The 15,455-nt window shown below is 37.8% G+C and overlaps 1 protein-coding gene across 1 annotated transcript in view; it reads left to right on the top strand.

Moving 5' to 3' along the window:
* FGD6 (FYVE, RhoGEF and PH domain containing 6) overlaps positions 1 to 15,455 on the top strand; it is a 110,772-nt gene that overhangs the window by 39,442 nt on the left and 55,875 nt on the right. The window contains exons 4-5 of the mRNA XM_008687699.2: positions 12,645 to 12,712; positions 12,798 to 12,828. Of these exons, the coding sequence (XP_008685921.2) occupies positions 12,645 to 12,712; positions 12,798 to 12,828 (99 nt within the window). The remainder of the gene's footprint in view (positions 1 to 12,644; positions 12,713 to 12,797; positions 12,829 to 15,455) is intronic.

Below are 15,455 nucleotides of genomic sequence, written 5' to 3'. Positions count from 1 at the left end.
AAAGGAGCAAGCAAAATCTTATCTCCAGTCATTCCTTGTATAAAAAATATAGTTTCAAGCTTATCTTTTCTTATCTTTGATGAATAAATCTGAAACGTGTTTACATGAAAGGTAATACTGTGTTCTCACAAAAACATGAAATTCGACATCCTAAGACCTGTGGTTCAGTCCCAGCTCTGCCACTTACTAGGCATATGACCTTGGTCAAATATTATTTTAAGTCAATTACTTTATTTACAACAACCTCATTTCACCATAGATTTCAAGTAACACCAAAAAAATGTATGTAGTACAAAAAGTCAAAATATGAGTTAAAGAAATCAAGGGTTTAACAAATTGTGCTGGAGCTATTGGACATCCACATGCCAAAGAATAAAGTAGATACCTTCCTTTTATCTTACACTTGAATTAACTCAAATGGATCATAGACCTAAATGTAGGAACTGAAACTATAAAGGCCTTAGAACAAAATAAAGGAAGAACTCTTCATGACCTTGGGTGCCAGAAGCCTCATTGATGCAACAACAAAAGTATAAGTGATAGGAGGGAAAAATAGCCAAATTGGACATTATCAAAATTAAAAACTTTTGTGCTGCATATAGTACCATCAAGAAAATGAAAGGATAACCCACAGAGGAGGAAAAAATATTGGTAAACATATCTGATGAAAGACTTATATCCTGAATATATAAGGAACTCTTACAACTCAATCATGATAAAGAAATAACCTAATTAAAAAATGGGCTAAGTGTGCTAAACGAGAAAAATATGCAGCCAAGAATACTTTATCCAGGGGCCCCTGGGTGGCTCAGTCGTTAAGCGTCTGCCTTCGGCTCAGGGCATGATCCCGGAGTCCTGAGATCGAGCCCCATATTGGGCCCCTCCGCTGGGAGCCTGCTTCCTCCTCTCCCATTCCCCCTGCTTGTGTTCCCTCTCTCGCTGACTGTCTCTCTCTCTGTCAGATAAATAAATAAAATCTTTAATAATAATTAAAAAAAGAATACTTTATCCAGCTAGGATGTCGTTCAAAATAGAAGGAGTGATAAAAAGGACAAACAGAAACAAAGAATTTGTGATCACCAAACCAGCCTACAACAAATATTCAAAAGGGTCCTGTAAGCAAAGAGAGAGCTGAAAAGTAACATAGACCAGAGAGGAACAGAAACAACATACAGTTACAGCCACTTTAGAGGCAATAGAATGGCACTAAATTCATATCTTTCAATAGTTACCCTTAATGTAAATGGGCTAAATGCCCCAATCAAAAGACACAGGGTATCAGATGGGATAAAAAAGCAAGACCCATCGATAAGCTGTCTGCGAGAGACTCATTTTAGACCCAAAGACAACTCCAGATTGAAAGTGAAGGTGTGGAAAACCATTTATATGCTAATGGACATCAAAAGAAAGCTGGAGTGGCAATCCTTATATCAGACAAATTAGATTTTAAACCAAAGACTATCAATAAGAGGTAAGGAAGGGCACTATATCATAATTAAAGGGTCTATCCAACAAGAAGATCTAACAATTGTAAATAATTATGCCCCTAACATGGGTGCAGCCAATTATATAAGCCAGGTAATAACAAAATGAAAGAAACACATCAACAATAATACTAATGGTAGGGGACTTTAACATCCCCTCACTGCAATGGACAGATTATCTAAGCAGATGATCAACAAGAAAATGAGGACTTTGAATGACACACTGGACCAGTTGGACTTCACAGATATATTCAGAACATTCCATCCTAAAGCAACAGAATACACATTCTTCTCAAGTGCACATGGAACATTCTCCAGAATAGATCACATCCTGGGTCAGAAATCAGGTCTCAACTGGTACAAAAAGATTAGGATCATTCCCTGCATACTTTTGGAGAACAATGCTTTGAAACTGGAACTCAATCACAAGAGAAAAGTTGGAAAGAACTCAAATACATGGAAGCTAGAGAGCATACTAGAGAATGAATGGGTCAACCAGGAAATTAAAGAAGAATTTTAAAAATTCTTGGTAACATTGGGGCGCCTGGGTGGCTCAGTTGGTTGAGCGTCTGCCTTCAGCTCAGGTCATGATCTCAGGGTTCTGTGATTGAGCCCTTCATCGAGCTCCCTGCTCAACAGGGAGTCTGGTTCTCCCTCTGCCCCTCCCCTCCACTTGTGCTTGCTCTCTCACTCTAAATAAATAAATAATATCTTTTCAAAAAAATTCATGGAAACATTTTCATGGAAATGAAAACACAACTGTTCAAAATCTTTGGGATGCAGCAAAGGCGGTCCTCAGAGGAAAGTATATAGCAATACAAGCCTTTCTCAAGAAACAAGAAAGGTCTCAAATACACAGGCTAATCTTACACCTAAAGTATCTGAAGAAAGAACAGCAAATAAAGCCTAAACCCAGCAGGAGAAGAGAATTAATAAAGATTAAAGCAGAAATCAATGAAATAGAAACCAAAAGAACAGTAGAACAGATCAACAAAACTAGGAGCTGGTTCTTTGAAAGAATTAATAAGGTTGATAAACTCCTGGCCAGACTTATCAAAAAGAAAAGAGAAAGGTCCCAAATAAATAAAATCATGATTGAAAGAGGAGAGATCACAACCAACACCAAAGAAATACAAACGATTATAAGAACATATTATTAGCAACTATATGCCAACAAATTAGGCAATCTGGAAGAAATGGATGCATTCCTAGAGACCTATAAACTACCAAAACTGAACCAGGAAGAAATAGAAAACCTGAGCAGACCCATAACCAGCAAGGAAATTGAAGCAGTAATAAAAAATCTCCCAGCAAAGAAGAGTCCAGGGCCAGATGGCTCCGGGGGAATTCTACCAAACATTTAAAGAATTAATACCTATTTTTCTGAAGCTGTTTCAGAAAAATGGAAATGGAAGGAAAACTTCCAAACTCTTTTCTAGGAGGCGGCATTACCTTGATCACAAAACATACAAAGACCCACCAAAAAGGAGAATTACAGACCAATATCCCTGGTGAACATGGATGCAAAAATTCTCACAAAGATACTAGTCAATAGGATCCAACATTATTAAAAGTGGCTGGTACAGCCCCTCTGGAGAACAGTATGGACATTCCTCAAAAAGTTGAAAATAGAGCTACCCTACAACATATCAATTGCACTACTCCTTAATTACCCCAAAGATAGAAATGCAGTGATCCGAAGGGGCAACTGCATCCCAGTGTTTGTAGCAGCAATGTCCACAATAGCCATACTATGGAAAGAGCCCAGATTTCCACTGACAGATGAGTGGATAGCGAAGATGTGGTGTATATATATACAATGGAATATTATGCAACTATCAAAAAAATGAAATCTTGCCATTGCAATGACATGGATGGAACTAAACAGTATTTTGCTAAGTGAAATAAGTCAGTCAGAGAAAGACAATTATCATGATCTCACTGATATGTGGAATTTAAGAAACAAAACAGAAGATCATAGGGAAGGAGAGGAAAAAATGAAACAAGGTGAAACCAGAGAAGGAGCCAAATCATAAGAGACTCTTAATCATAGGAAACAATCTGAGGGTTGCTGGAGGGCAGGGGTTGGAGGGATGGGATAACTGGGTGATGGACATTGGCGAAGGTACGCGTTGTAATGAGCACTGGGTATTATATAAGACTGATGAATTGCAGACCTGTACCCCTGAAACCAATAATACATTATGTGTTAATTAATTGAATTTAAATTAAGAAAGAAAAAAATGGGCTAAAAATAGTCATTTTTTCAAAGAAGATGTACAAATAACCAGGAATATGGAGAAATTGGAACCCCTATACATTGGTGGTGATAATGTAAAATGGTATGTACAGCCTCTTTGGAAAATAGTCTGGCAGTTCCTCCAAACATTAAATTTAGAGTTATCATATAAACCAGCAATTCTACTCCTTGTTATATACCCACATGAAAATAAACATGTCCAGAAGAAATCTTTGTGCAAAATGTTCATAGCAGCATTACTCATCATAGCCAAAAAATGGAAGGAACTCAAATGCCTGTCAACTGATAAATTGATCCGTCAGTGGATGAATGTATGAACAAATGCAGTATATCCACAGAATTGAGTATTCCTTAGCAGTTAGAACGTGCTGATGCATCTACAACATGGATGAACCTTAGAAATTGGATAAGTGAAAGAAGTCAATCACAAAAGACCACATGTTACATGACTCCATTTATATGAAATGCTCAGCATAAGCACTTCCATAGAAACAGAAGATAGATTAATGGTTGCAGGGGGTGGACAGAAGGGAGGATGAGGAGTGACTGCTAATAGGCATGGAGTTTCTTTTGGGGATGATGAAAATGTTCTAAAGTTAGATTGTGGTGATGATTATATTAAACACCATTGGCTTTATACTTTAGAAGGGTAAAAATACATTTTGTGTAATGTGAATATTTTAGTAAAACTATCAAAAAAATCTCAGTATAGGGAAAACAATAAGACCAAGTAGAAGATTGTAGAGAGTAATGCCTATGGTGTAGTCCTATATACATCAACCCAGATGTCTTTGAAATAGAAGCATAGGAAGAGAGTTTCTTTTATTAATTTTTTAAAAGATTTTATTTTATTTATTTTTGTAAGATTTTATTTATTTGAGAGAGAGCGAAAGCACAAGTGGGGTGAGGGGCAGGGGGAGAAGCAGGCTCTTTGCTGAGCAGGGAGCCCAGTGTGGGGCTTGATCCCAGGACTCCGGGATCATGACCTGAACCAAAGGCAGATGCTTAACTGACTGAGCCACCCAGGCGCCCCTAAAGATTTTATTTTTAAATAATCTCCATATCCAACATGGGTCTTAACTCAGCAACCCAAGACCAAGAGTCTCGTGCTCTTCCTACTGAGCCAGCCAGGTGCCGCTATTTGAGGCATTTTATTTATTTTTTTAATTTAAGTTCAGTTAATTAATTTAAAATGTATTATTGGTTTCTGAGGTAGGGGTCAGTGATTCATCAGTCTTATATAATATCTAGTGCTCATTACATCACGTGCCCTCCCTAAATGTCTATCACCCAGTTACCCCATCCCCTCACCTCCCTCCCTTCCAACAACTGTTAGTTTGTTTCCTGTGATTAAGAGCCTCTTGGGTTTTTCTCCCTCTCTGGTTTTATCTTGTTTTATTTTTTTCACTCTTCCCCTATAATCCTGTTTTGTTTCTTAAATTCTGCGTATAAGTGAGATCATATGATAGTTGTCTTTCTCTGATTGACTTGCTTCACTCAGCATAGTACCAGCCACGTCATTGTAGATGTCAAGATTTCATTCTTTTTGATGGCTAAGTAGTATTCCAGTGTGTGTGTGTGTGTCTGTGTGTGTGTGTGATCTGTTGATGGACATCTGGGCTCTTTCCATAGTTTGGCTATTGTGGACATTGCTGCTATAAACATTGGGGTGCAGGTGCCCCTTCACATCACTGCATTTGTATCTTTGGGGTAAATACTCAGTAGTGCAATTGCTGGGTCATAAGGTGAGAGCTTCTTTTATAATTTCTTTGATCCTCAATTTCTCAGTTGACACAGTGGGAAAGTAATCCCCTGATTCATTCCAAGGATCATACAGGATACATAGTTGTAACATACCGAATAATAGTTGTAAAAACACTTCTGAAATCAAGACTGTTTATGCACATTAGGTACTTGTAATACGCTTCCAGGGTTGTGTTTATGATAGGTTGTGTTGGTTTCCTAGTGCTGCTGTTTTAAGATATCACTAACTGGGTGGCTTAAAACAACAGAAGTTTATTGTTTCACAGTTCTGGAGGCCAGATGTCCGAATTCAAGGTGTCAGCAAGGCCATGTTCCCTCTGAAACCTATAGGAGAGAATCTTTCTTCTTCCTTGTGGCTTGTCTGCGGTTCTCACAGTTCCTGGGCGTACAGCTACAGGGCTGGAGTCAGCCTCCATCGTCACAGAGTGTACTCCCTTCGTGCATGTCTGTGTCTCTTCTCCTCTTCAGAGGACACCAGTCAGGTTAGGGGCCTGTCTTAGTCCAACATAACTTCATCTTAATTTACTAATTTTATCTGCAACAACCCTATTTCCAAAAAAAAGTCACATTCTGAGGTCCGTGGGGTTGAGGCCTATAGCATATCTTTTGGAGGCTGTGAATCAATCCAAAATAGGTGCCATATTCCATGGACATATAGTGAGCACATAGCTGATAATGTGTCTCAGTTTCCTTATGAAATTGCTGGACTCAGTTGGAGGAGAAAATAAAGGATATGTGCCACTGGGCCCTTTTTTTAACTTTGTGAAGGGAGAGCAAACATGTTCAAAAAGATACTCCTGCAAAGGTAAAGGTGCCACCAGGAAGGGGAAGAATATTAACATCGTACCACACCTGTATGCCTATGCTTGTCTTTGTACTGTGGGTACAGGTGTTTACTTAATCTTTAAAAACATGCTAGGATAGAGATATGACATATGTACTCTTCTTTTTTTTTTTTTTTACATGAAGAAAAGGAGTTTTTTATACAGGTCATGTAACTTGCCTTAGAGCCCCCTATATTGGGTTTTTTAACCAAAATCTATCTCTACTAATAACTTGGGATAAGCCATAGCAGCTGAATGATGTTGATGGAACTTCTTTGAGATGGTAGTGAAGAGCCATCGTAATCTCTATTTTTTCATGTTCCAAGTTTATAGTTTTATGTTTTTCGGTCTTTACTTTCAGTGCTTAATAAATGGTTATTTGAAAATCAGATCTGTTCATTCTCCTTCATTATGGTTAGAATATTCACTACTGTTCACCTTTCCTGCATATTGACTTCCCTACCTCTTTCTTTTCCAAATTTTCTTTGTAAAATAGCTGATATGATATGTACTCTCATGAAGAGAGGTGTCAAAACCCAAGAGAACTTTGTCCTTTAGAGGTTAACCATGGTGTTACCTCATTTTGGGGATAATTTAATGATAAAGAGGTTTCTCAGGCAGATCTGGTTGTTCAGTTTTTTGCTTTTTTAGTAGAGCCCTTGAGTAGCATAGCAGAGGCCTTTTAAGAATTCTATCAAAAAGTAATGGATGGGGTGCCTGGGTGGCTCAGCCATTAAGCAATCTGCCTTCGGCTCAGGTCATGATCCCAGGGTCCTGGGATCGAGCCCTGCATTGGGCTCCCTGCTTGGTGGGAAGCCTGCTTCTCCCTCTCCCGCTCCCCTTGCTTGTGTTCCCTCTCTCGCTGTCTCTCTCTGTCAAATAAATAAATAAAATCTTTAAAAAAGAAAAAAGTAATGGATAAATTTCACCGAATTTTACTTGCACTGAACAAATATGAATAGAGGAGAACACAGCTAAGAATTTACAAAGCTGGGCTATTATCAAGAGATCAGAACATGAAACTGGGTTTCAGATGAAAGGTTCTGTTTTGGAATTTGTTTGACTTATTTTATGATCTTCACAAAGTAATTTCATTTGTGGCTAATGTTTCAGCTCTCACAGCAGGGTACTTCTGCAAGATGAAGTTATTTAACAGGCAATCTGTTTTGAAATGCGATGTAATTTAAATGAGGACTGTCATTAACTGAAAAGTTGAGATGCCAAATACGGCCTCTCGAGGTTTTACAGTGGGGTGTATTTTTCCATCATTGTTTGACTTGGGTCAGAATAAGTCATTGTTCTTCCAAGTTGAAGATAATACAGAACTTTTTATTTTGTTCTGTTTTTTTAGTTATCTTTGACTTTCTACTTTGAAAATGATTGTAATTCATTGAATCATCTTCTAGTAGTTACTAGCCCTCTTTAGCTCTGTAGTTGTCCTAGTTTAAAAGGTAAAGTAGACAATAGGATACATAGACTCCTAGAATTTTAGAATCACAGAAGGCCTTAATCATCTAAGCCAACCCGCTACCTTTTTTTTACATGATGAAATGTCTATAATGACCTGATAGTTTTTTTTTAAATTACATTTTCATGTAATATTCAAAAGCAGTATGCTCCATTCTTAGATTCTGAGGTGACAGCCACCCTTGTACACATTTGCTTATTCCTGCCTATCAGCACAGTAAACCACACATTGTGCTACGTACAGAAGGTTACAAGGGTAAATAAGGTCCTATACTAGAGGGAAATAAACAAATCAGCAAATAAACAATCCACTGGATTAAGTTCTGTAAGTACTACATGAATAAGAGAATAACTTGTCCTGTGACAGTGGTGGGGAGAGAGTATCAAGGCAGCCTTTCATAAAGGAGAAAACCTTTGAGTGCCATCTTAAAGGATAAGTTGGAATATAACAGGCAGAAACCTTTGGGGAGGGGAGAAGTGATAAGGAGGGAAGTTAAAGCAGAAGGAAAGGTGTATAGGGACAGACATGCAGGGGCACAGCACACTTGGAGTCGCAAGGTGATTCCAGTATGACTGGCATAGAGACTATACAGTGTTGGGGAGCAGGAAGGGACTAGTGAAGGTAACTACACATACCGTGGAGTGTCTCAGATACAAGGCAAGTCTTTGCTGTCCATAGGTGATAGGGAGTTGCTAATGGGTTTCAATCTGAGAACTAAGTGGTTGTATTTGCATTTTACAACTATTACTCTGGGGGCAGTGTAGAGTGGATTGCAGTGGGGTAAAATCTAGAGCCAAGGAAACTACTTAGGTTCCTGCAGTAATGTAGGCAAGAAATAAGGAGGCAGCATTAAAGGAGAGGTAAGGATCAATGAAGCTTTAAGGAAACATTCAGGAGGATAAATTGACAGGACTTGATGACTCAGTTGTGATCATAGAGTGTGGAGAAGAAAGGAGTCCAGGTTTCTGACTTTGGTGATTGGGTATCTCCGGTCTCTAGCATGCAGACACTTGATGACTTCTTTAAGGAGTGACAGGAGGTCATTGGATGCTTTATTCTTTGTGAATCTTTTCCTGAATTACACACCCCTGCCTATTACAATCTTTTGCTCCTTCAAGATGTCAGCTTATTTCATAGTTATATGTGTAGTTACTTGTGTTTTTGATATGCTCTCCTTATTCACTTATTGAAGGCTGGGGCTTTTTAAAAAAATTATCTTTAATTTCATCTTATGACAGCCACTTTCCTGCACCATCTCAGACCTACAGAATCAGAATTTCCAAGACAGTTCAATGGGAATCTGAAATTTAAGAGCATCCTGGAGGTTCTAATGATTAGTAATGTTTTCAGATTTAACTATAGAGCAATGAATCAGCTGAGGGTAGAGCCGTTTTCTCCTACTAACCTTGCTATCAAATGATGGATTGTCAGTTACTATAGATTTTTAAATGATGGAGTAAGGATGGTGGTCACTCCTTCCTCTTGGAATGATCTCAGAATAACAAGGAGGGTAAGCAATACAAATTCTGCCTTTAGTGATCTATTAGGAGACAGCTAAAACTTCCAATCACAATATATGAATAAAGGCTCCCATTTCCACCAGCAGTAGATAAAGGTTTCCGTTTCTCCACATCCTCACCAACACCTATTTTCTGATTTTTTTTTTTTGAGTTTATTTTTTTTGTAATCTAGTACTTCAGTATCTGGTAACTTAGTAATCTCAGACTCATGACCCCAAGATCAAGAGTCGCATGCTCTTTCGACTGAGCCAGCCAGGTGCCCCGCTATTTTCTGATTTTTTTATTACCGTTCTGTGGGTGTGATGGAATCACACTGTGGTTTTAATGTGTATTTCCCTGATGACTGATTATATTGAGTATCTTTTCATGAAGTTACTGGCTATTTTTATAGATTTAATGAAATGTATTCACATCTTACATACACTGGACGCAGAACCATGGTTGCAAATATTTTCTTACAACCTAGGGCTTATCTTTTTATTTTCTTTTTGGTGTCTTTTTAAGCCTGAAAGTTTTAAATCTATGAAGTTTAGTTTATCAGTGTTTTTTTCTTTTATGGATTATGCCTTTGGTGTTGTATCTAAAAACTGTTACCCTCTACGGGGCTGCAAAGGTTTATTCTAGAAGTTTTATAGGTTTAACTCCTACATTTAAGTCCAGGATACGTTTTTAATTTTTGTATGTGGTATCAGTTAGCTTATAAATTCATCTTTTTGCTTACAGATATCTAATTGGCCCAACAATTTTCAACCATATGTTGAAAAGAAAAAAAAATCCTTTCTTCCATTGAATTGCCTTGACAACTTTGTCAAGAATCCATTGACAAAATTTAAGGGCTTGCTTCCCTCAGGTTTTTTCCCATCGATCGACACATTTGTCTTTATGCCAGTACTCACCATTTTCCCCCCAAAGTTTACAATCTCAGCTTCTAGAAAGGAAACACCTACTTCATAGTCACCAGCTCCAGAGCTGCCTCTGAATCGCCATCACCCTCTTTCTCACTGACTTGCCTTGAGACACCTGAGATACTGAACGTTTGAATCTTAAAATTTTAAAGTTGCAATTTCAACACTTTCATTTTACAGATAAGGAATGTCAGGCCTACTGAAATTGTTTTTCTAACTTAAAGTTTTTTCGTCCCTTGCTGGGACAGAAGCATGATATCTCCCTGGGGATAACATTTATTATGGAGTCACCAGAGAGTTCTCTCTAAATGATGCCTGGCAGCGCAAGGTCCTGAAGAGGAAAAAAATGTTTGGAGTAGAGACTTAACGAGCGCAGAGTTATACAAAGAGGAAAGGAAGGGCAGGGCGCCTGGGTGGCTTAGTCTGTTAAGCATACAACTCTTGGTTTCAGCTCAGGTCATGGTCTCAGGGTCATGAGATTGAGCCCCAGGTTGGTCTCTACCCTTGGTGCAAAGTTTGCTTGAGATTCTCTCTCCTCTTCTCCCTCTATGCACCACCCCCCACCCCAAGCTTGCTTGCATGCACGCTCTCTCTCTCTCTCTCTCAATAATAAATAAATCTTTAAAAAGAAAAAAGGAAATAAAAGATGCCAAAAATAAAGTATACCTACCTGAAATTTTTGTATAAAGGTGGTGCACATTTTAGGTGGCTCGGCTAGTCAAATGCTTTACCATCTACAGTGTACCTAGGTTTCGTTTCTTTTTTTTTTTTTAAGATTTTATTTATTAGCACAGGCAGAGGGGAGGGGCAGAGGGAGAGGGAAGAAGCAGATTCCCTGCTGAGCAGGGAGCCAGACACAGGGCTCCGTCCCAGGACTCTGGGATCATGACCTGAGCCGAAAGCAGGTGCTTAACCAGCTGAGCCACCCAGGCGCCCTGTACCTAGGTTTCATTAAAGCTCTGCTAAGAGCACCTCTTGACCTTTACGGGACCTCACATCATTTGAAAATAAGAGTGCTGAGTTAAGGTTTTAGTTCTCTCAGTGGTTTAGGTTTGTTTTTCTTTTTTTTTTTTTTTACGATTTTTTTATTTTTATTTTTAAGTAATCTCTGCACCCAACGTGGGGCTCAAACCCACAACCCCGAGATCAAGAGTCTCGTGATCTGCCAACTGAGCCAGCCAGGCACCCCATTTTTCATTTTTAATGCATTTCTTCTGGCTTTCGATTTTAAAAAGATAAAGTGTGTTTTGTAAATATTAAACTTTCTAGCTACAGATGATGAAACCCATTATAATAGGAAAACAATAACTTGGCTAAATTTTTCAAAGTAAGTTGTGTGTGTGTGTGTGTACACAGTCATGGTTATTAGCACATGACTGATACATGGTCTGCAAGATCATGCTGTGCTTAAGACTGCTTCCTGAGGAATGGTAGCTGGTGAATGGAGCTGAGTACCTTATGCTACATCTTGCTCAGTTGAGCAAAACTTATCCAGTCTGTTGGTCACAGTCATTCAACAACCTGTCTTAGAAAAGCGGAATAATAATGGGGATATGGAGGTCAAATTCATCTCTCTAATTGTTCCTTTAAAGATAGAGTTTGGAAGCTAAGGTCAAGTAGCAAGGCAAAATATCCTAGACTAACTAGACTGCAGTAATAATGCATTCTGAATTAATAACTGATTGCTCTTTAAAGATTATTTTTGTAAGTAGTTGGTTTCATAGCCTACCTTAAATATTTTTTGCATAACAATATTTATATTCTGATGGAAGGGTTAGGTTTTTTTTTTATATTGTATTTAAGCTTTTCTGTACTAAAATAGGAAAACATGGAAGGGGTAAATACACACTGCAAGATTAGATTTACTCTTGGAGGGGGAGGGAAACTTTAATGTTGTATATAACAATTTGTTTCATGAAATGTTTTAAACCAGATATTGCAGAATGTTTGGGATTTGTTAAATCTTGAAGGGAGAGGAGGGGAGATATATCTGGCTATTTGTTTAGCAGTGAATCTTGGTGAGGAAATGTCATGATTACCAGCAGATATTAAAAAAGAAATTCAGGGTAGTGATGAATTCCCAGGTTAATATCTGTAGGAGTCATTTCCCCTGCACAATATGACTTTTCAGTTTTGAACCATTGGCCTGTGCTCCACCAAGGCTCAGGCTCCTCAGGGCAGTCGATCTGTCCAGTGCTGGCGACAGTGAGGATCACCAATTGCTCTCAGCTCCTCCTGTATTACCCTTCCGTAAGTGCATCTAGTTCTCCATGTTTCCATACAAGATGTTATATAGTATGAAATGTGTTCTCATCAGAAACCTGTAAGTATCAGAGCTTGAATTTACATCTGACTAGCTCAAAGCTGATCTTGCTTATCTTTCTACAAGTTCATACTTTCTTAATGCACTCATCCACAGGATGAAGATACTGGAATGAAGAGTAAGGTCCATCATATCGCCAAGGAGATCATGAGCTCAGAGAAGGTGTAGGTATTCGGTTTATAATTCAGAAGACCATATATTTCCCCATTGGCTCATTTAAAACATTTCTTTTATTGTTGTATTTTACAGGTTTGTGGATGTGTTAAAACTGTTGCATATTGTGAGTATCTACAAATATCTTCTTGAAGTCTGAGACTGTCCTCTTTTGCATCTTTCCCTATGTCAAAAAATTTTCAGCATAACTTAAATATACTTAACATGTATATATATATATATCCTTTTAATATATGGTTATGTGTTTAAATTCATAGATATGTGAATATAGATATTTTCTGAAATGTATGTATCTATTGTGTGTGTGGTATACCCAGATGGTTTCCAAAAAATAGAACCTTTATATCCATACTTCCAAAGTTTCCAAACTTTCTGTGTTCATAATAAAGTTTTTAGAGTGGTAATATTTCTTCTTGGGCATTTGCAGAAGATGTCTATCAGAATTTTGCACTAGTCGGGTATAAAAATGTCATGATCAGTGTTCAAAACTATACTATCTGAATCTGCTCCCAGAAATAGACACTTAAAATAGACATTTTTACAACTAACTTTTTAAAGTTCTGTATTTAATTTTTATAATTGTCAACTTGAACAAACCTGTTGGGAAACAATTATGGTGTCTGACAACATATTCATTTTTCTCATGCACTTTTTTGTACCTGCAAGTTTTTACAAGTTTCATTATGCATTGGAAGTTAAATCACTTTTAATCCTACCTTATTCCAGTTATATTTTGGCAAGTTATTAAGACTTAACAAAAGAAGGGTAAGGTAGAGGAAACAATGAAGAAAGAAATTGAAGTGAAAATTTACTTAGATGGTATAATTATTAACATCATCTTAAACTTAATTACTGAGAAATGGTAGGCTCACACCCATTAATGTCTCTTAGAGTATCATTATTTTCAGTTTTCCTTTTAAGATATATGTGAACATGAAAAGCGGGGTGCACTTACAGGTGATTCACATTCACTAAATGATTCTCTGTGCTCTATACTTGGTACAGTGGAAACCTGGAACTCTAATTCCTGTGTGAAAAATCTCTAGTTTTGGAAAACTTTTCTAAAGCAATTCTTAACATCACTAGTTTATTTTGAGAAATTACTGTCCTGTGAATAGTTTCTTACATAACTCTTGACTGCATTGCTTAGTTCTCTTTCTAAATCATTTTTAAAAATTATAGCATGATATTTGGTCACTCAAACAGATTTGTTGAGTTTGAAGTATATTGTCATTTCAAATACGTAACAACATGATGAATAAATAACTTTTCAAAATAAACTCCATTTTGAACTGAATAAATTCCATTATTTACAGAACCTCTCTATTGTTTAAACAGTTGTAGAGGAGAAAGAAAAGAGCTAAATTTCCTTTTTCTGGAAAGCTCAACATATCTGTAGGAGAAACAAATTGTACTTATTTGACATATTTTCTGATCAACATGTTTAAATAGAAATAGGACCTCTCTGAGGAAATTTTAAGCTTTCGACTGGTAAGCTCATGGAGGCTAACAGTGCTATGGAGCCAGAAAAACTTGAGTTGGAACTTCAGTGCAGTATTTTAGCAAATCTTGCATGGAACACATGTGGAAGATTCCATGATGAACAGCAGAGTCCCAGCCCTCGTACTGCCTATAGGCTAGTATAGTGTTTCTCAGAATCTGGTGAGGGACTGGATTTTAAAATTTCCAATCCATCTCGGACCAGAACTTTTGTAAAATACAATAGATTCCTAGAACTGCCAAACTGACATAAAAGTTTCCAATCCCTTATTTACCCTTCTCACTAATATCTTTGCAGACCAATAACAATTTAAGGACCACACTTGAGAATGTTGGCAAAAATATCGGTGTCTATCCTACCTAAGTAGATTCTGTTTCCTTTTTTTTCTTTTTCTTTTTCAGGCTTTATTTATTTATTTTTGAGAGAGAGAGGGAGGGAGGGTAAGAGGGCGTGCAAGTGTGAGTGGGGGGAGGGGCAGAGGGGGAGAAACCCCAAGCAGACTCTCTGCTAAGTGGAGAGCTGTTGCATGGCTTGATCTCAAGACCCTAAGATCATGACCTGAGCGAAAACCAAGAGTCGGATGCTTAACCGACTAAGCCACCCAGGCGCCCTAATTCTGTTTCTTAATAGCTTTGTGAATTTCAGAAAGTAGTCTAACCCTTTGGCCTAGCTTTCCTCATTTGTAAGATGGGGATACAAATACTGATCTCTCTGGTTGTGAGGAATCCGTGGAATAAAGTATGTGAAAGAGCCTGGTATTGTACACAGTATACAGTAGGTGCTCAAATTGCCTTTTATTACCTTCTTCATCTTCCCTTATAGAATATGAGTGAATCGGAAGAATTCATTTTGTTATCAAACAGTAGCCTTTTTTATAATTCTGTCCCTTCCAGATGACTTTTTCCCTCTGAACTAATTCATTTTAATGAGGAAAGTTCTGATTCCAGTAGGTAGAGAAGCAGTTAAGGGCTTCATTAGTTTAATGGGGTCCCCGCGTAGCTCAGGTCAGGCTCTCAGGGTCGTGAGATGGAACCCCAGGCTCTGTGCTGGGTATGGAGCTTGCTTAAGATTTTCTCTCTCTCCCTCTGCCCCTCCTCCCTCCCTCTCACCTGCATGCACTCATATGTGTTCCCTCTCTCCTCTAAAAACAAACAAAATCTTCATTAGTTTATTTATTTGATTATTTAAAACTATATATCTTTTCTTACCCCTGTATTTTTGGAATAAATCAT

This window comes from Ursus maritimus, unplaced genomic scaffold (genome assembly GCF_017311325.1).
Source record: "Ursus maritimus isolate PB19 unplaced genomic scaffold, ASM1731132v1 scaffold_21, whole genome shotgun sequence".
NCBI classification, from domain to species: domain Eukaryota; kingdom Metazoa; phylum Chordata; class Mammalia; order Carnivora; family Ursidae; genus Ursus; species Ursus maritimus.
This window is presented reverse-complemented; position numbering and strand designations above follow the sequence as displayed.